The sequence below is a fragment of the Crinia signifera genome, chromosome 3 (assembly GCF_055691185.1).
Source record: "Crinia signifera chromosome 3, ASM5569118v1, whole genome shotgun sequence".
NCBI classification, from domain to species: Eukaryota; Metazoa; Chordata; class Amphibia; order Anura; family Myobatrachidae; genus Crinia; species Crinia signifera.
This window is the reverse complement of record NC_139219.1, coordinates 232,095,092-232,116,983: the sequence shown is the minus strand read 5'-3', so window position 1 is coordinate 232,116,983 and position 21,892 is coordinate 232,095,092. Positions and strand designations below refer to the sequence as shown.

Sequence of the window (21,892 nt, the reverse complement as noted above, 5' to 3'; positions counted from 1 at the left end):
AAATTGCAAGAATAGCATTGACATACATAACCACATGAGCACCATGACATAGTCACTGCAGGATTAGATTTATCAGGCTGTCCAATAAAAAAGGGGTTCACGTCAGATTAAGGTCTTAATTAATAAAATTAGAGTTGGTAGAATTTTCTTAGACCATGCGCTTCATTTAAAACTTATTATTTTTTTTTTTGTAAATGCTATTTTTCAAATATTGTCTACAGTACAAATATATGGTAAAATACTGCTGCACTGATATATATGCAAGGTATGAGGCGTAACACAAAGCACATGTTAATTAAACAAATAAATATGACAAAATTCACACATGTACATTGTTCGATAAGATTTTATTAGCTGTTCTCCTCTTTCTGACAAATGGAATGAATTATGCTGCTTGTTCATCACAAACTAATGTTCGTTTATAGACGGTTAATGATGCAGTCAGAAGCATATAACTTTTCGTATAAACAATTCCAAAAAACAAGCAATGAATTAGTACCACACAATGTAAATCTTCAAGTCCATCATTTGCATTAAAACTTCCTTCTTTTAACATTAGAAGCTGTAGTGAATGTAAATATGGGTGCTGTTGCCATGGTACATGCAGCTGAAGTGAAAAACGCACATAAAAACTCAGGACCATTATAGCTAAAATATCACACAGTTAAAACATGCACATTACATAAAAATAACACACCAGGGACTTTTCAGAAGAGAGGAGAACACGCCTAGGCTTAGTTAAGCAGCTAACCTTCCCTAACTCTGTATTAATCAACACAGCCACCAATTTCTTGTTCAAAATTCACATGGAAGGAAGATCCAATACACTTTACTTCTTCCAAAAGAAAATAAACTTGTAAGTGATAAAGAGAAAAATATACATTTTATATTTATATATGCGCGTGTGCAAGAAAAAAACTCTCATAGTTAGAGTTTAAAGAAAATTTAATATATATTTCATTATAACAAAATAGGCAGTTACTGTGGGTAAAATATTAAAATCTATCTTCTGAAGAATAAACATTAGGTCTATGAATCCAATTCAACAAGTGAGATGAAGACCTCATTTGTTTTCCTGTAGTGTCTATATACATTACTGGACCTTCAAAAGGCTACGTTAATTACCTGAAGTTTCGCTCTCATTTTAAAAAGGTGAACCACATCAAAAACATTTTAATTGTGTTACCTGTACATAATTAATCAAGTTAAAATGTAACACCTAATAATGCTGGCATAAAACCAAAGTAAATCTAAAATGGATTTTTATAACAATATCATTCAATGGATTAATGCTTCCATTCCTGGACATTTTTTAAAAGCAGAATGCAGAAACCAGAATGGTACACACTGAAACTGCAGCCAGGCAATGGATTTCTGTATGACAAAAACAACCCCAAAAACTGCTTATGCAGAGAGCCATATCAAGTCAAAACAGTATAGAGAATGAAATGCATAGGCCAAACCATGCTATTAAAAGATAACTGTGCAAAGATGCTCACAATATTGTAAGTTAAGACCACTTATTTTCATGAAATTTTTGAAAACTGTCTATAAAGCTTTTTTTCTACAAATGTGTAATTTTCCCTTAAACATTAAGGAATTTTTGCCACTTATTTTAACCTTTAATAACTGGTCCGGCCGTTCCAAGAAAAACAAAACAAAAAAAGGGAACACAAAAGAAAAAATAAATTGGTAACAAAATGTTTGCGACAATATTAAAATGATTCAGATAAAATATGAAAGGAACGGCAGCAAATAAGTGGCTAGGACAGTCCCATAAATTGAGCCCATTTGTATGGGAAAGGGTAAATGGGTATCAATAGGCAGTGATGGAGGGTCTGAAAGGAGCACACTATCTCATAACTTCTCTTTTGCAGGAACCCAGATATAGGTGCTGGACTGTTCTTCTATTATTTGTTTCACTTGATTGTAGATCTCCTCCAATGTGTCTCCCTGCACAATAGCTACAAGAAAGAATGGATTCAATACTAAATTATTAGCGACAAATGCTAAGAAGACCAATTACATTGCTAGTAAGTTACTTAAATCTTGATGCTTCGCTTGCGCTAACATATTCCTTCTCCAAAAACATAGTGGGAATATTCTGACAGCTTTGGCTTTGCAATCTACTAGATACAGTTTGTCTACTAGACACGGACAAAATTTGTTATTTTAGCTTTAATATGTAGCCCTCTCTTTTTCATGGCACCAAAAGTAATTGGGACAATTGTCCTAAAAGCAGGTGGACAGGTGTGGGCTATTCCTTAATCAATTCTTTAGAAGCAAAATGAGAGTATCTTAGGAAAAGTCAATTCAGAATCTAGTACATTCTAAATAACAAAAAACAAAGAAAAATTCCAACTAAAAAAAAAGTATTGAGTATTGAGCTTAGCAACATTAAAAGGTCTCAACGTCAACAAGACAAAAGTGCTGTATGATCAAAAGATCCTTTCCATGGTAATTGAAGAACGCCTTCAGAATGTCCGGATCAATTACAGAGTGTTCACCTCATGTGCGTAAGTCTCAATAGTAGGCCAAAAAACATTACAAAAAAAAAAAGGTCAGTCCTGTTCTGGAACTGCATTCTTTGTACAGATTAAACAAAAGTAAACCTGTATCAGAAAGATGGAAAGAAGACATATGCAGAAGGCTTGGAATGGCTGATGATCTGAAGTATACTACACATGTAAAACAAGGAGGAATTAAGTCCTGTACATACAGGGCAATTTCAGCCTGAATCGCCAGGGATATGGTCATCAGTGACCCCCAGAGGTCGCTGATGAAAACAGAACACTCAGCAATTGAAGCTTGAGGGGGCGGCCGCTGCCGAGTCTGGTTGGAGGGGGGTGACCGCAGCCGCCAAGTGTGGTTGGTGCTGCAGCCTCCACCGACCCTGGGGGGTGGGGGCTTAGGGAATGCAGCGGCCATCCTGGGGGGGTGTGTGTGTGTTGCGGCCAGGGCAGGTGACAGGGGGGACACTCGTACCGGGCCCTGACCAGTTGAGGGGCCCCAAGGCTTTGAGAGACTCAGAAGCTGTAAGCATGGCTGCCTAGTCACCTGTCTGGCTACTCATACTAATGAGTTTAGTAACATCACGCAATGCACCAAACCACACTAAGCACAATGCTGTGACCTTCTTTATTATATTGCATAGTAAATATTATTAATTATCTGTTTATTTATAATAATAAAAAAATACATTCAATATGCAATGTAATAAAAATACACGTGAAGTGTTGGTGGGGCCCCAGAGATATCAGTGTTCTGGGCCCCAAGATTTTTGCTGCCGGCCCTGGATGCGGCCGCCGAGTGCCGGGTGTGTGTGATGCGGCCGCCGCCGAGTGCCGGGGGGGGAGGGAATGGGGCCGCCACACCTAGATCCAAGGGAGCGGCTCCAGAATGCCGCCCTCCTATGGCCGGCGCCCTAGGCACATGCCTAGCCCTGCCTAGTGGTGGTGCCGGCCATGGCTGCTAAATCATAACAACAAAGGAAACCCAGCATTTGGTACACATGGGTTCCAGTCTTCAGGCACTCATTGTCTGCAAAGGATTCTTAAAAAGTATTTACATTTTTGTTATTTATGATTAGGTTAATTTGTCCAATTACATCTGAGCCTATGAAAAAACAGGGAACGGTGTATAAAAATGGTTGCATACAATATTTTTTGTTCAACACCGCAAATGAAAGCTGAAAGTCTGCACTCCAATTGCATCTCCAGTGTTTTATTTCAAACCAACGGTGGTGATATATGAAGTAAAATTCGGAACATTTTTCAAATATATATGGGCCTAGTTTTATGCGGTTGTATTACATACTAAATTATGCCCCAAAGAGAGTTTCCACCTAATAAAAGATTTTATCCACATGTCAGAAAAACTATAAGGAATTTAACTCAACTAACCATCAGTCCAAAAGGTTTGTAAAAATTCTACTGAAGAAATTAGAATTAGAAGTATGCACAATTTTACATTTCTGCCGGTGTGTGTATGGTTGTGTCCATTACACTGGAGTGTGGACAAGTGCCTCAAGTCTCTACAATCACAAAAAAAATTGAAACAAACCTGTAAAATGTTCTGTGAACTCTTGCTCCAATTTCATAGCTCTCTCAAAAGTCTTGCGTGCTTGGTCTTCTGTTAAGCGTTTGTTCATTTCCCTATTCAAGTGAAAAAATAAAATATAATATACACACACACACACACACACACACACACACACACAAATCCAGTATATCCTTTAAGTATTCACAGCGCTTCACTTTTCCTCATTTTGTTATGTTACAGCCTTATTCCAAGATAAAATAAATTATTTTTTTCCTCTCAAAATTCCTCATGACAACTTGGAAAAAGTTTTTAGGAGATTATTGCAAATTTATTAAAAATAAAAAACTAAGAAATCACATGTACATGAAATTATTCACAGCCTTTGCCATGAAGCTCAAAATTAAGCTCAGGTGCATTCGGTTTCCACTGATTACTCTTCAGATTTTCCAACAGCTTAATTGGAGTACACTATTCTATTTCAGTATGTATGTATCTAACCCAGCTCCCATTTACACACATAAGGGGGTTGGGCGGTGGGCGCACACAGCCTCTGCTGCCATCTGCTTTACTGTGCAGACAGCAGCGGAGCCAGGGAGGAGGTGAATGGATGCCTGTGTGCAGCATCCATTCACCTTTTGGGCGAGGGCTAGGGAGTGCACGGAGGCTTGGAGCAGCCCAGCAGCTTACCTTGTGTTCCAAATACCAGGTCAGACCAAGACATTTTATGTAAAAGTGGTATAAGGGGGTCGATGTACTAAGCCTGGGGTAAGCCAACCCTAGTCCTCGAGAGCTACCAACAGTGCATGTTTTGCAGGTCTCCTCACAGAATCACAAGTGAGCTAATTAGCTCCATCTGTGCAGCAGCTAGATGGTCTGGAAAATGTGAACTGTTGGTAGCTCTCGAGGGCTAGGGTTGGCTACCACTGTACTAAGCTAAAGTGAGAGAGAGAAAGAAAATAGTTGGAAATAAATAGACCAGCCAATCAGCTCCTAATTGTCATTTTTTAAACACAGCATTTGACATGACAGGATGTGATTGGCTGATACTTTGTCTCCGTCCACTTTCAAGGTGCCCATACACGGTGCAATTATTGTATGCAATTTGGACCAGATCGCATTGCATAGGTTTTGCAATGCAATCTACTACAAATACTTCTTGCGCTGTGAGATGTGATGTGTGCGGGAGCGCGCATCGCACCCATTAAATTGTACTGTGGATGGGAATCTTATCTCTCCCCAGAGCTTAGTAAGTAGGGGTAGATATACTAATCCTTGAAGAGTGAATAACAGGAGAGATAAAAAGTACTAGCTAATCAGCTCCTAACTGTCATGTTACAGGCTGAATGGAAAACAAACATTAGGGGCAGATTGGTTGGTAGTTTACTCTCACAATGGCTTAATATTTCTAACCCAGGCACGTCCAAACTGTGGCCCTCCAGCTGTTGTGAAACTACACATCCCAGCATGCCTTGCTATAGTTTTAGCAGTCCATAACCGTAAAACTGTGGAAAAGCATGATGGGACTTGTAGTTTTACAACAGCTGGAGGGCCAAGGTTTGGACATGCCTGTTCCAAACCCATAGACCAGAGGTTCCCAAACACTCTTGAATCATGGAGCCCTAGATTATCAGTATTTTTTCATGGCAGCCCTAGGATAAAAGTATTTTAATTTATAAATTTGGAAAACATTTTTTTTATCTTTTAAAGGTAGTGGACAGAGTTGTGCTTATGTTTGTCCATGTTCTATGTCTAGAAGCCACTATCACTCTGACCATAAAGTATTTGATTTGGTCTTGGACCACCAATCCAAAGCACCCCTGCAACAACTTTGCAGAACCCCAGGGTGCCTAGGCCCACAGTTTAGGAACCACTGCCATAGACCACAAAAAACATAAATACATCTGCTTCTGGACAGGTAGTTAGTACATCAAAAGAGCATTCCAAGCTGATCTGAAATGCGGTCATTAAGAAATACCAATCAATAAAAGAATACATCCAAGCCAAAATTGTTAATCCACAATTGTAAATGCTGTGCTGAAGGCAAACTGAAAACTGCACATCACTGTAAAAACCACCATCCGTACACTGATGCACATGGTGGTGGCAGCATCAGGTTACAGAGGTGCTTCTTTGCAGCAGGAACTTTAAAGCTATTAGGACGTGCGGTGAGGTAAATGTCTGAAGAGTCTCTGGCAAGTACAAAAGCCAGATTTATGCACAATATATTATCCCAAGGTTGTATGTATGCATTATACAAAGGAGCAGAAGTATATACTGCTGGAAATTTGTGGAGTTTTGATAAGATATGTGCGGAACAGGTACCAGGTGAGGCATAGACTTTTTACTACAGAGTTTTGACTATAATTATTAGAATCATAAAAATAAGAAACGTTTAACATATTCTTTGTTTTTTTCCATGTAATTGATATATTTAAAACTCCAGCGTATACTTAAGGATGCCAGGAAACGTTCTGCCTCAACCCTACCGCACGCCAGTTATCACAGCAGAGAAATCCTAGGAGGAAAAGCTTCTGAAATCTACATGAGTGCATGGGCATGGAATATAATTTATCTTCCTTTTTCTCTATGTATCTCTGTATACCGTATTCAGTCTTTGTATTTTTAAGATCTGAACCACAAATGCCACACCTAAATCGATTATGCTTACATTATATTTTCCACAGATTTAGGCTTGATGAATATAGAGATCGGATAGAGCTGTGCAATCTGTAGTCTTTTTATTGCATTACCAGAAACATCAAGTATGCAATGCTTGCCCTGAAAAAAATAAAAAAAACAGTACTCAGTTAATAAATTGTACCCAGAAAATATTGTCCCTCACTTCTGAAAGGAATAAGCAGATTTTTTATTTTTTTACCCTTTCTGCAACCTCTTTTACAGACTGTACACTTGTGCCATAGAGATGATTATTGTATTGTCCAGCTTCAATAAACTTGTGATCTTGAATGTCCTTTTCCATCTGCTCCCGGGATGTGACAAAGTGATAATCTCTCCTATCTACTTCATAATCACGTTTTGGTCGAGTGGTATCTGAAAAGTACATATATAAAAGTGGTATATATAAAAGTCTAACAAAAAAAATCTAAAGATAGCACATGTTGAAATCGAGAAGAAATGGAAAAACATCTTTGTGTAAGTTTAACATTGTTACCCAGTGATCTGGTTTGGCCAGACAAACGGCTTTTTAGAAACTACTGTACTTGCTAGGAGTTCCAAATGCAAAACAATGTTAATATGCTCTTGGCAAGAGATCTATTTTTGGCCATTCTGCATTTTCTGCTTGGGCACCCTGTTTTTGAGAACAGCAATATATATGTAGCATTGTACTTATGGACAACTTAAGCCCCATACACACTAGAGCAGGGCTGGCCAAACCGGTCCTTCAGATCTACCAAAGTTCCACGTTTTCTAAATCACCTAGCTGCTGAGCAGCTGTAGTCATTACTGTCACATTTATTCCTACTATAGATCCCCAGGTTGCCTGAAACACATAAACTGTTGGTAGATCTTGAGAACAGGTTTGGCCACCCCTGCACTAGAGGATATTGTGAACAACATCGCCTAGAAAGAGGCTTCTGAACAATATTATTCACAATATTGTATAGTGTGTACACTCAATATGTCTTCTCAACATGCAGGATAATTCGGCTATATAGCCAAAGAACCTGCCTGTACAGTGGCTCCTGATGATGTCACTAAACGATATCGGCGCCAACGTGTACACGCAATTTTGGGACCCACGGCTGACATTGTTAATTACATTGTTTAGTGTGTATGGAGCTTTACATTATATTTAAGTGATTAAAAAATCTCTAGTAATAGCAAAATCCCTTACTGAACAACGTGTACTACAGGTGGAGTCTCCCATATCCAATTCACTTTTTCAGTGTGACTAAGGTAATGACACTTACTTTTAAATGGGTATGATAGTATACACACTCTGTTTCATGCAAAAAATTATAAAAAAATATTGTAAAAAAATTATATATCTTCAGGGTATACATATAAAGCTTATATGAAACAGATGAATTTCATGTTTACACTTGGGTCCATACCCAAGATATCATTATGGAATGCAAATATTCCAAAATATGGAGAAAATAAAATAATCACATACCAAATACTTATGGTCACAAGATATGGGAGACTGAACCTATACATCCTGTATAATTGGAAGGGATAAAGGCTTAAGGGTCTTTTGAGGTCATATTCAACCACCTTCAATTGTATTACAACAGGCAGTTTGTTGAATCTAATTTTTGCCATATATATGTTTTTTTTTTTAACTTAAATAGTGAGTTTTATTACAGTATCCAACAGATATAAGGAATGCCTTCCCACAACTCACTAATTTTCCTAATATGCCAATTCATGACCCCATGGCTAAAGCAAACAAACTGCAACATTTAAAAGTTTTAAACATAATCCTTGATTCAGTATTTTGGGATAATTCAAATATTTTGTTTAACAATTATGTTCAACAAATGGATATATTTAAATTGAGGAAAAACCTTAAATTCATTAATTGAGTGGAATTACTCACGCGGTACACAAGAGCCAAACTTTTCCGGAAATTCAGAGATCAAGTCGTCATTAATTCTGTCCTTCATTGGGCCTAATATTATTACTGGTCGGGAGTAATTGACTAAAAAAAAAAAAAAAAAAGAAAGGGAGGGGAATTTAGAACCTATAGAAAATATTTAGTGTGTTCACATTTAGTACTGAGGTACAATTGTAAAACCTTAAAGAGAAGAGACAACAAATAGTGCAAATAACTTGCAGCAATAAAAAAGGTTGGGGATTCTTGGCACAACATGGACTGTGCCTTGTCCCACCTGGTAAGATGAACTGATAATTAAATATTTAACGCTCTCCCCAGATACATATATGAGAGAGCTTTGCAATAAGTGTGTGAATGGATGCAGTATCGAATTATGGACAATGTACTGGAAAAGCACCTTCCGGACACATAATCAGGCATTTAAGCCTTAAAGGATCTCTGACATACATGCACTGTTCAAATGGGTATGCCTGGGATCCAGAAGAGGCCTTGGCTGCCCTATAAAGCTCCTGGTCCAGATGGTTACTTGGTAGAATTTTATAAACTTCCCCAGGATCTTTCCCTGCTCCTCCTGGATCTCTTACAACAACTCCCTCGTAACTCACCTCCCCTTTAATCTTTTAATGTCTTCCATACATTTCTTCTACCTAAGCTGTAGAGGGAGGCATTTCTAGGTTCATACTGCCCCATCAAGTTGTTGAACATGGACTTAAAATCCTCACTAAAATTAAGGGTGTGGTACAGGGGTCCGACACTCGGGATCCCGACAGTCATTAGCCCATCTGGCCGGACCTTGACAGCATGGTGAGCGCAACAAAACCCCTTGCGTGCTCGCTACGTGAGCCACTTATTCTATTCTCCCTCGATGGGGGTCGTGGACCCCCACAAGGGAAAATAGCCGACGGCCCTCGGGAACTCGGCTGTCGGTATTTTGACAGTCGGGATCTAGACGTCGGGTAAATGACTGTCGGGATCCTGTCCGGCACCCAAAATTAAGGCCACTTAAGCAAATTTTACCTACTCTAACAGGGATTTGAGGCAGGTAGGCAATCTGTTAGCTGACCACTACAGTTGCTTCCACTAAAGATCCCTATGCACAAAACATGCTCCTTAAGCCTAAATACAGAGAATTATCAGACTGCTTTGGTTTTTCTACCATTGCACCTCACCTCATTATTAAAACGGTATGCGTGGCACACCCAGCTGGGGACGGGGCACCAACCTTTGACTGACTTCTCTTATTCTACCTGCAGCAATGGTCTAATATTTGAGGAGTCAGTGTGGGTGCACATAGCATTAAGCTCACTGTATATGCAGATGACATCCTTTAATACACTGGGCACCCCCTTCACACACTACCTTTGACTATGCACAAGTTTCAACAGTGTGGCAATATCTCTAGCTTATAAATTAACAAGGGCACTGCACCTTCATCCCGCCATTACCTCTCCCTCCTGGAACTCATCCACTTCATTCTCCTGAGCTTCCTGACATTTAGAATATATGGATGTTATTTTACCCAAGAACCTTACTTCATTATATTAAATTAATGCATCACGATATTACCTAAATTATCACCGAGGAGCTCAGGGGGTTGGAAACATTTGACCCTCTCATATCTTTGTTGTGCTGCCCTAGTAGATGATTACTTCCCCCCATCTATTTCCTTTCGATTATTTCTCTGGTAAGGATCACATAAGCCCTGGGAAGCCGCACCAAACTAAAATTTAAATGGAAGGAATAATTATCTCAGTATTCTAGTTTATTATCATGCCTCCCAGATGAGAATTCTTGACTGTTTGGTTACAAGATCAAGAAGTTTACACTCACATATCTTAAATCACAACAGCTCTAAAATGCCTTCTCCATATCTATGACCAGGATGTTCCAGAGAGGTATGCGATATCCCCTATTAATAGCGGTCTCTGATGAAACTAGCTTTAAATATTTGACAAAAAACTGATCAGGACTACTGCCCTTCAGAATTTTAGCATCTTGTACTTTGATCTGTCCTTTAAAGCTCTGGGAGACAAAGCAAAGCACCATCACCTACCACACTGGGACTGCTATGGCTGCAAATCACAAGAACAAGCTTTTAGTAGGAAATTAAGATAGGATTCGATCACCCGATCACCCATCACCTCTTTCTAGCTTTTTTTCTTTTTATACAAGACTGCATGAGGTTGAGCATAGCTTTGGGTCCATTATGATTGTGGTCCGCCGCAGAGGATCCTGTAGGTCGATGTTTCGGCCACTAGAGGGCATGGGATCAAGTACGTACTTGAAATCACTGAGCTGTGAGTATTGAGCTGTCTTGATAAAGTCCCTCTAGTGGCCGAAATGTCGACCTACAGCAGGGCTGGGCAACACCGGCCCTCCAGATGTTGATGAACTACACATCCCAGCATACCTTGCATCAGTTTCAGCATGGCCACATAGCAAAACTAATGCAAAGCATCCTGGGATGTGTAGTTCATTAACATCTGGAGGGCCGGTGTTGCCCAGCCCTGACCTACAGGATCCTCTGATCCACAAAGTAAGATGCTATTGTTTTGAAAAGTACAAATTAAAAAACCTAATGTTTTACTGGTGAGTGCTCTCCGTGGATTAATTATCCTACACCCTGACTATCGATCTATCTATCTATCTATCTATCTATCTATATATATATATACACATACATACATACATACATACATACATACATACAGATGGAGTAGCTCTCATTGGAGCCATCACTGTACCAATATGTTACATTCTAATAACATTTCAGATCCTCTATTCAGTTGGGATTTGAATTCTGTTTTATTTTATTTTCTACAAGATTGCCCCAACAAAGAGAGAGAACTTGCCTCTTCAAAAACCCCATAAACTTTTATACACTCTCAAGGGAGCACCTCCACAGGATTTCTCTCTCATATGAGTTTGTCTCACTCAATTGGATATATTTATTTATATCTATCAGACGTTATATTCTGAGACTTGTGCACTAGTCTTTCCCACACTTCCTATTTCCCTCTTTTCAGGGAATATACTGTAGATTGTAAGCTCCACTAGGGCAGGGACTGATGTGAATTTTCATATATTCTCTGTAAAATGCTGCTGAATATGTGTGTTTGATATAAATAACTGGTAATAAATAATAATAGATAAATAATCTGTGGGATATGTAGGAAAAATAAGTATGAGCCATGGACAACAATGTAAAGGACTTTATAGATCTGCTGTAAATGTCTTGGTGCCAGATATCACAAGGCACATTTAGATGCCATATGGAGTCCATGTTTTAATGGTTCAAACATCTTTTAGCAGCACAATGTAGACCTACTGTACACAATATTGGGAATTTTGTGAACAGCACGAATACGGTCTTGGTGCCCTTTTTAATAAGTGAATATCATATTCTGCCCCTTCTTGATTTCTATTTTTGCATATTTATCAAACTTAATTGTAAAAAGAACAGAATACAAATAAAACAGAGTAAACACAAAATACATTTTTTAACCCCTTCCCGACATTTGACGTATATATACACGTCATGGCCGGGATGTACTTCCCGACACATGACGTATATATACGTCATGACTTTAAACTGTCCCCGCGTCTATAGACAGTTTAAACATGACAGTTTAAACATGTCTGCTGTCCCTGACAGCAGACATGTCCCTGCATGCCCAGGGGGGGTGGCGATGCCTCCCCCCCGTCGGCGATCGCTGTGATTGGCTGTTCAATGTGAACAGCCAGTCGCAGCGTTTTCCTGTGTTACCGGCGAATCAGACGCTCGGTAACACAGGTGTCAATCACCGCCGGGTGTGAGGGGGCATGAGGGGGTCACCGGTGATGACCACACCTCACCCCACCTCACCCCACCTGCCCCCAAGGCTGTGATTGGTCCGTCGGACCGACGGACCAATCACAGCCAAGGCGCGTCATTTAAACTAACGTGACTGCGCTGCAGACGCCATTCCGGTCTGGAATTGCGTGCAGAGCGGTCACCGGCCACTCTGTCGTGCTATACATACCTGAACCTTGCCTGATACTTACCTGATCACTGCTGATAGCGTGCTGCCAGCAGCTGGATGCTTCCTGGATCTTGTGACTTCCTGTGTCCTGCTGCTGCAGTGTCATAGAGTCACAGATCGTGAGAGATAGTGACAGAGAGTGACAGAGAGTGATAGAGAGTGCTATATTTTGTGTCTGCTGCACCCCTTTTGTGCTGATCAGTATATCTGTGCTGATCAGCAACTTTTTGGTTTTTTTTTTTATATATATACCTGTCAGTTGCACCAAAGGTTGTGCTGCCTGTGCAACTGACTGCTGCCCCCCCTTTTGTGCTGATCAGTTTAAATTAATTAACTGATCAGCAACTTTTTGGGGGTCCAGGTTTTTTTTTTTATATATACCCTGTCAGGTTGCACCCACAGTTGTCTGCCTGCTGCCCCTCACTGCTAATCAGTGTTGCATCACTGCATCACTGATCTGCAGTTTTTTTGGGGGGGGGGGATTGCAGTGGGGTTTTGTTTTTACACCCACGTTGCTTTTGTGGGTGCTTTTGTAGGTGTCCTGTGGCCGCTGATCAGTGACGTACATCACTGAACAGCATTTTTGGCACAGGGTTGATATCATTTTTTTTCTACAGTTTTTTTAAATTTTTTTTTTTTTTGGAGATTGCTGTGGTTTATTACACCCACGTTGCTTTTGTGGGTGTCCTGTGGCCGCTGATCAGTGACGTACATCACTGAACAGCATTTTTGGCACAGGGTTGATATAAAAAATGTTCTGCAGTTTTTTTAAATAGTTTTTTTTTTTTGGAGAGTGCTGTGGTTTATTACACCCATGTTGCTTTTGTGGGTGTCCTGTGGCCGCTGATCAGTGACGTACATCACTGAACAGCATTTTTGGCACAGGGTTGATATAATTTTTTTTCTGCAGTTTTTTTTTTATTGTTTTTTTTTTGGAGAGTGCTGTGGTATTTTTTTTTTTTTATTGTTTTTACACCCACGTTGCTTTTGTGGGTGTCCTGTTGCCTTTGAGCGCTGTTCAGTGACGGACGTTACTGACCAACATCTGTGCTCAATTTTTGGCGCAGGACCTTTTTTTTTTTTTTTTTTAACCCCTTCAATTTTTTTTTTTTTTAATTGGGATCAAATTCCTGTATAAAGTATTTTTTTTCTGCACTACATACACACTACACACTACATACCCCCCTTGTTGAAATAAAGTTTGTACCCCCCCACCACTATACACGTGTTGAAACATTACACTTACAGAAACACAAAAATAAAAATGGCATCCCAAATGTCATCCCAGTCATCCAGAAGAATGTATTCAGCGGAGGAGGCATATGCCATGCTTGCCTCTGACTCTGACACAGCCAGTGATGCAAGCGGGGAATTTGAAGGATTCGTCTTAAGCTCCTCTTCCTCCTCTAGTGATGAGGGACCCCCTCAAAGACGCCCCCGTAGAGCAGCTGAGACCCCCCCCCCCAAATGATTGATCCCGTATGGACCCCACCACCAGACAATTTTGAGCCCCAGGTTCCTGAGTTTTTGGCCATCCCAGGAATCCAATTTGATTCAACAGGTCTCAGAGAAATTGACTTTTTCAAATTATTTTTCTCTGATGATTTTATAAATTTAATGGTGGACCAAAGTAATTTATATGCCCAGCAGTTTATTGCTCAAAACCCCACGTCATCATTTGCTAGGTGGACCCCTGTAGATGCAGTAGAGATGATGACGTTTTGGGGTCTGGTGTTACATATGGGCATAGTAAAAAAGCCAGAAATTAGGCAATATTGGAGTACAGATGTTATGTACAGCACCCCATTTTACCGTATGGCCATGACTCGGACTCGTTTTGAGACAATCCTTAAATTTTTACATTACACCGATAATGCACAGTGCCCACCCAGAGATGATCCCACCTTTGACCGGCTATTCAAAGTCAGGCCGGTCATTGATCATTTCAGTGCCAAATTTGCAGAGATGTACATCCCTGAAAAATTTATTTGTATCGACGAGTCCCTTATACATTTTAAAGGAAGGGTTAAATTCCGCCAGTACCTTCCCAGTAAGAGGGCAAGGTATGGCATAATAATGTATAAGCTGTGTGAAATCACCTCAGGGTACACCCACAGGTTTAGGGTATATGAAGGGAAGGATTCAAGAATTGAACCGCCAGAATGCCCCCCCTCCCTCGTAGGGGTTAGTGGAAAAATTGTCTGGGATTTAGTGCACCCCTTTCTGGATAAAGGTTATCACCTCTATGTGGATAACTTTTACACTAGCATCCCCCTGTTTAAGGCCCTTGGTTCAAGAGGTACAGCAGCTTGCGGTACTGTGCGCAAGAACCAAAGAGGCCTCCCAAAAACGCACATTGCCCAAGTATTGAAAAGGGGTGAAAGCAGGGCACAATCCACCGAAAATATGTTGTTGGTCAAATATAAGGACAAGAGGGATACAAAGAGGCCTCCCAAAAACGCACATTGCCCAAGTACTGAGAAGGGGTGAAAGCAGGGCACAATCCACCGAAAATATGTTGTTGGTCAAATATAAGGACAAGAGGGATGTCCTTATACTGACAACAATTCATGGAGACAGTACCACCTCCATCCCTGTACGAGGTACCAGTACCCACACCTCAAAACCTAATTGTATCCTAGATTACAATAAGTACATGGGCGGAGTGGATCTTTCAGATCAGGTACTGAAGCCGTACAGTCCCCTGCGGAAAACAAAAATCTGGTACAAGAAGCTGGCCGTGTATATCATCCAGATGGCACTGTATAACGCTTACGTGCTATTCCGTTCTACCAGCCAGAGGGGGACATTTATGCACTTTCAAGAGGAAGTCATAAAGGGCCTAATATTTGGGAACCAGCAGGCAGAGGGCCCCAGTACTTGTACCAGGGCAGCATTTTCCTAACGAAATCCCCTCCACTGCAAGAAAGGGCAGGACACAAAAAAGGTGCAAAGTTTGCTATAAAAAGGGAATAAGAAAGGATACTATTTTCCACTGTGAAACTTGCCCCGACAAACCCGGCCTATGTATAAAGGAGTGTTTTAAAATATACCACACATCTATGGATTATTAGGTTCATCATTGCACCGTGCTTCGGGGGTCTTGCTAATGCCACATAGCACCCACCATTCATTCCACCAGAATCTGAGCTGCAAAATCCAAAAATCACTCCTTCCCTTCTGAGTCCTGCCATGCACCCAACTGGTATTTTTTGGTCACATATGAGGCATTGCCATACTCGGGAGAAATTGGGGCACAGATTTTGATGTGCTTTGTCTCCTTCATTCCTTGTGAAAATGAAAAATTTTGAGCCAGAACTGCATTTTTGTGTAAAAAATGTAATTTTTCATTTGCACAGCCCAGTTGTATCAAAATTGGTGAAACCCCTGGGGGTTTGAAATGTACACTATACCCCTAGATAAATTCCCTGAGGGGTGTAGTTTGCAAAATGGGGTCACTTGTGGGGGAGGTTCCACTGTATTGGTGCTTCGGGGGTCTTGCTAATGCGACATAGCACCCACCAACATTCCACCAGAATCTGTGCTGCAAAATCCAAATATCACTCCTTCCCTTCTGAGTCCTGCCATTTTTTGGTCACACGAGGCATTGTCGTACTCGGGAGAAATTGGGGCACAGATTTTGGGGTGCTTTGTCTCCTTCATTCCTTGTGAAAATGAAAAATTTGGAGCCAGAACTGCATTTTTGTGTAAAAAATTTAATTTTTCATTTGCACAGCCCAGTTGTATCAAAATTGGTGAAACCCCTGGGGGTTTGAAATGTACACTATACCCCTAGATGAATTCCCTGAGGGGTGTAGTTTGCAAAATGGGGTCACTTGTGGGGGGGTTCCACTGTATTGGTGCTTCGGGGGTCTTGCTAATGAGACATAGCACCCACCAACATTCCACCAGAATCTGAGCGGCAAAATCCAAAAATCACTCCTTCCCTTCTGAGTCCTGCCATGCACCCAACTGGTATTTTTTGGTCACATGTGAGGCATTGCCGTACTCGGGAGAAATTGGGGCACAGATTTTGGGGTGCTTTGTTTCCTTCATTCCTTGTGAAAATGAAAAATTTGGAGCCAGAACTGCATTTTTGTGTAAAAAAATTAATTTTTCATTTTCACTGCCCAGTTGTACCACAATTGGTGAAACCCCTGGGGGTTTGAAATGTACACTATACCCCTAGATGAATTCCCTGAGGGGTGTAGTTTGCAAAATGGGGTCACTTGTGGGGGGGTTCCTAACTTTTAGCATCTTATGGTGCCTAGAAACCTACATGGTGCCTAAAAAATAATCTCATAAAAAGGAGGCTCCAAAATCAAGTAGGTGCTCCTTCTATTATGAAGCCTGTGGTTTGGTCAACGTGCACACTAGGGCCACATATAGGATATTTATGAAAACAAAAGAATTGGGGGAATCAATTTTTAGTCACATTTCTCTAGTAAAATCTACTGTGTTCCTTAGAAAAATTTATTAAAATTGCAAATCTGCAAAAAAAATGAAATTTTGAAATTTCACCTACACTTTGTTTTAATTCCTGTGAAACACCTAAAGGGTTAACAAACTTCCAAAATGCTGTTTTGAATACTGTGAGGGGTGCAGTTTTTGAAATGGCATCATTTATGGGGGTGTCTCACATACAAGTCCCTCAAAGTCACATCAGAACTGAACTGGTCCCTAAAAAAATCAGTGTTTGACATTTTCTTGAAAATTTGAGAATTTGCTATTCATATTTTAAGCCTCCTAGTGTCCAAAAAAATTAAAAGGAGGCTGAAATAATGATGGAAACATAAAGTAGACATATGGTCTATGTTAGTTATTTGTCTCACAAGCAGAAAACTTAACATTTTGAAAATTGCTACATTTTCCATTTTTTTACGACATTTTGGTATTTTTCACAAAAAAACACAGACTGTATCGACCCAAATTTACCACTAACTTGAAGTACAATGTGTCACGAGAAAACAATCTCAAAATCACTGGGATAAGTAACAGCAAAAAAAAGTTATCCCCACTTAAGTGATACATGTCAGATTTGAAAAAAAGGGCTCTGTCAGGAAGGCAAAAACATGCTGTGTCAGGAAGGGGTTAAATATCAATCCACTTATTGAAATAAAAAGTTATTAAACCCATGTGAAAAACTATTTGCCCTCCAAATAACCGATAGTGTCACCATTTACATTGCTGTTGAGAAATGTTGGCACACTCTTTGTGCAAAATTGATGGAGAGTCAAGTTGGAGGGGTTTATTTTTTTTTTTGGGGGGGGGGGTTGAGAAAATTTGTTTATTTGGTTTTTCTTTTCTTAAAGTACAATAACAATACACGTTTAACAAAGTAGTCGAAGTAATAGTGACAAATGAACCCACAAGTATGTATCTGGAAGCATTGATAAAATGATGGGTGAAACAGAATCAATGTTAACCCCTTGAGTGGTGGGTTTTGCTGGGGCAGGACAAACCTGCCCCAGCACAACCCACCACAGGAAGTTATAAGCCACCCCTCCCTCACCTCTGCTCCGGCAATAGTACGGCGGAGCTTCCCTGACGCTGATGTCCCCGCTGCATTAGCTGGCCGCATGTCACATTCAGCAGTGACGTCGGCGGCAGGCTGGGGGATGTTTGCGGCGACTCGGGAGGACTCGGTGCCGGAGCGCTCCTCAGTCCCCCCCGAGCTGCGCCGACCATAACCGAGCTTGCTGCCGACGTCACTGTAAAATGAGTGACGGCTGGCTAACGGGCAGGTCAGGTGATGGGGGGGGGGCTCCATGGTTGTAACAGGGGTTGGCTCTAGAGGTGCTGCGCCAGTGGTGCACACCTGGACACCACTGGCGCGCACCTATTGTATATTAGTGGTATGCCTGGAAATTTTCGGGCATACCACTCAAGGGGTTAAACAAGGAGTGCATGAGTGTAAGGGCTATATGAATAATATAATAAAAGAGTGGCAGAGAGGATAAAAAAAGTAGGAAAAGGGGGAGAAAAGATAGGGATTGAGAAAAAGGACTAAGAAAGGAAAAATATGGAAAAAGAAAAACAAGAAAGCTATAGAACTAGTATAGTTGTCCATGTTCATCAACATAGTGGTAAGCATGAAAAAGCCTTATATGAGTGGGTTGTCCATGGGGACCAAGCTTTAATAAAATTAGAGGGAGTATCATGAATTATTGAGGTGATTTTTTTCAATTCTGTAAGTAACCCTGATAGAGTTGATCATAGCAGTTTTGGGAGGGGTTGACGGAGACTTCCAGTGTGAGGCAATATGACATTTAGCAGTACCAAGGATATGATTGATACATTTTTGGGTTGGAGGTGAGACGTGAGGCAGTGGTCTTAGCAACAAAGAGTAGAAAGGAGATGAGGGCATTTGAGTGCCTGTAACCGAATTGATCAGTTTATAAACCTCTGTCCAGAAGGGTTGTATGGATGGGTAAGACCACCAAACATGCAGAAAAGCTCCCCTTTGGCCTGTTGAAGGGTTTTTGATTATGAACTGCCCAGTTTAAAGCCCATCCAAAGCATCTAAATTTATTATTATTATAATTTTATTTATAAGGCGCCACAAGTGTTTCGCAGCGCCGTACAAAGGAACAATACAGGGAGACAAAACTTGGCATAACATTGAATAAATTACAAAAATACAGTACAAATAAAGAGCACCACAGTTCAATACACATTACAGCTTAAATGTAAGTAGTGAGGACCCAATCAACATACAACTAGAGGCCAATGATGGAGATGAGTATGAAGATGGTCACTGAGTGTTGGAGTAAAGGAGAGCTGTGAGTGAAATGTGAAGAGAATTGGGCTTTGACAACAGGAGGGAAGAGGGCCCTACTCGGAGGAGCTTACAATCTAGTAGGAAGGGGAGACAGACAGATTACAAGAATCAGCTGGTTTATGCAGTGGAAGGGTACGCTTTGATGAATAGGTGATAGGTGAATAGGTTTTCAGTGCCCGTTTGAAGCTTTGCAAGGTCGGGGAGAGTCTAATGGAGCGAGGGAGTGCGTTCCACTGAAGGGGTGCAGCACGGGCAAAGTCCTGTACTCTAGCATGGGAAGCAGTGATCAGGGTGGAGGAGAGACGACAGTCGTCAGCTGACCGTAGAGGGCGGGAGGGTGTATGAATGGAGATGAGGTTAGAGATATATGGAGCAATGGAATTAGAGATGGCCCTGTATGTGAGTGTGAGGTGTTTGAAGAGGATTCTGTAGGGGAATGGAAGCCAGTGCAGATTTTGTTAAAGGGGAGTAGCAGAGTTAGAGCGGCGGGAGAGGAAGATAAGCCTGGCTGCAGCATTGAGGACAGATTGGAGAGGAGCTAGTTGGGATTGAGCGAGGCCAGTGAGAAGAGCATTACAGTAGTCAAGCCGTGAGATGACTAATGAGTGGATGATCAGCTTAGTTGCACTCTGTGAGAGAAAGGGCCTGATGCGAGCAATGTTGCGTAACTGGAACCGGCAAGAATGGGCCATGGCTTGGATGTGGGGTGCAAAGGAGAGGGAGGAGTCAAGAGTGACACCCAGGCAGCGGAGTTGGGGAACAGGGGAGATGATGGTGTTGTTAACAGTGATAGAGATATTAGTAGGGGGCATAGCTCTGGGTGGGGGAAGTTATAATTTGATTAAAGTCACAACTTTGACAAGGCCACTAGAAAACCTTATAGGTTTTTGAGCCAGAGGTGGACTTGCTCTTGTGCTTCAGATCATTGTCTTGCTCAATAAGTCAATTGCGTTTGAGCTTTAAATCGCTGATTGATGACATTTCCCCAAAGCATTTTCTGGTTAAGGGCAGAAATCATCATCCCATAAATTATGTCAAGTCTCCCAAGTCTTGATGCAGCAAAGCATTACCACACTATAACACAACCACCACTATGTTTTAACTGCTTGTTTGATGTTCGTATTGTAAAAAGTGGTCTTAACTTTACAGCAGATGGAACAAGACCCATGTCTTCCAAAAAGCAAAATTCTTGACTAAAAGTCCACAGAATATTATCCAAAAATGTTTGTGGTTAAAACAATCACTATTCTTCTTTTGGTTAGTAATGGTTTGCATCTTACAATTTTCCCATAGTTAACATATTTGTCTAGCCCAGTGGTTCCCAAACTGTGTGCCTAGACACCCTGGGGTGCCTCAGGAAACTTACAGGGGTGCCTTGGGTTGGAAAACCAGAATCAATTCATATTTATAGTCAATTTAACAGGCAAAATCAGTGCTGGTGGAAACAGAACATATGTGTACCAATAGAAGCAAATCTGGTACTTGTGTCAATGCCACCCCCACTATCAACGCCAACCTGAAGCGTGGAGAGTGCAGCGAGCCCCACGAGGGGTGGCGGTATGCGTCCTCCGACCTTTTCATACCCGAACTATCCACATTTGTGTGGAGTTTATTTTAGATAGTGTGGCGAGCGCAGCGAGCCCCAACGCGTAAGATGAGCCCGACGCGAGACGAACGCAGCGAGCCCCGCGAGGGGACACTGATTACTTTACATGTATTCCGCGTCCGCTCGCCACACTCTCTAAAATCAACTCCACGCCGACGTGGATAGTGGGGGTATGAAAAGGTCGCAGGATGCGTACCGCTGCGCTTCGACGTGGCATGAATACTGAGGGCACCCATCTCATGGCATGGGTGCTTGTAAAATGAAATATTGCATCGCATTCCATTTGCTGGCACGCGATCCTATGCAATATTTCATTGTACAAGCACTCTTGGGCATTTAACATGGAGATAACATCGCATACCACTAAAAATGGTACGCAATGCCATGCGATGGGCGCCGTGCTAGGAAACAAGTACCGCAAATCCTGTCCCTTACCACATAACTGATATATAAACACAATGTACTTCATTTATTATTATAAAGGGGTGCCTTCAAAAAAAAATTTGATGTTCTAGGGCTGGGGTAGCCAACTCCAGTCCTCGAGAGCTACCAACAGTTAATGTTTTTCAGATCTCCTCACAGAATCACAAGTTAAGTAATTAGCTCCACCTGTGGATCATTTAAAATGTGTCAGTGAGTAATGAGTGCACCTATGCAGAAGCTAGGTTGTCTGGAAAATGTGACCTGTTGGTAGCTCTCGAGGACTGGAGTTGGCTACCACTGCTCTAGGGTGCAGTGATTAAAAAGAAGTTTGAAAAATGTGGTTGTAGTCTACTATAAGAAAGTTATTTTGGTGGAATCATGGATTTTAACATTAACTGAGGTTAGAGACACCTGCAGAGGCCACTCCTCGTAAATCT

At 41.1% G+C, this 21,892-nt stretch overlaps 1 protein-coding gene across 28 annotated transcripts in view; it reads right to left on the bottom strand.

The window, feature by feature from the left end:
* Positions 1 to 330: 330 nt before the first annotated feature.
* DLG1 (discs large MAGUK scaffold protein 1) overlaps positions 331 to 21,892 on the bottom strand; it is a 291,905-nt gene continuing 270,343 nt past the window's right edge. For all 28 annotated transcript variants that reach the window (XM_083177591.1, XM_083177594.1, XM_083177595.1 and 25 more), the window contains 5 exons: positions 8,606 to 8,707; positions 6,920 to 7,092; positions 6,710 to 6,819; positions 4,063 to 4,154; positions 331 to 1,964 (listed from right to left, as the gene is read on the bottom strand). In XM_083177591.1, the coding sequence (XP_083033717.1) occupies positions 1,858 to 1,964; positions 4,063 to 4,154; positions 6,710 to 6,819; positions 6,920 to 7,092; positions 8,606 to 8,707 (584 nt within the window). In that variant the 3' untranslated portion in view covers positions 331 to 1,857. The remainder of the gene's footprint in view (positions 1,965 to 4,062; positions 4,155 to 6,709; positions 6,820 to 6,919; positions 7,093 to 8,605; positions 8,708 to 21,892) is intronic.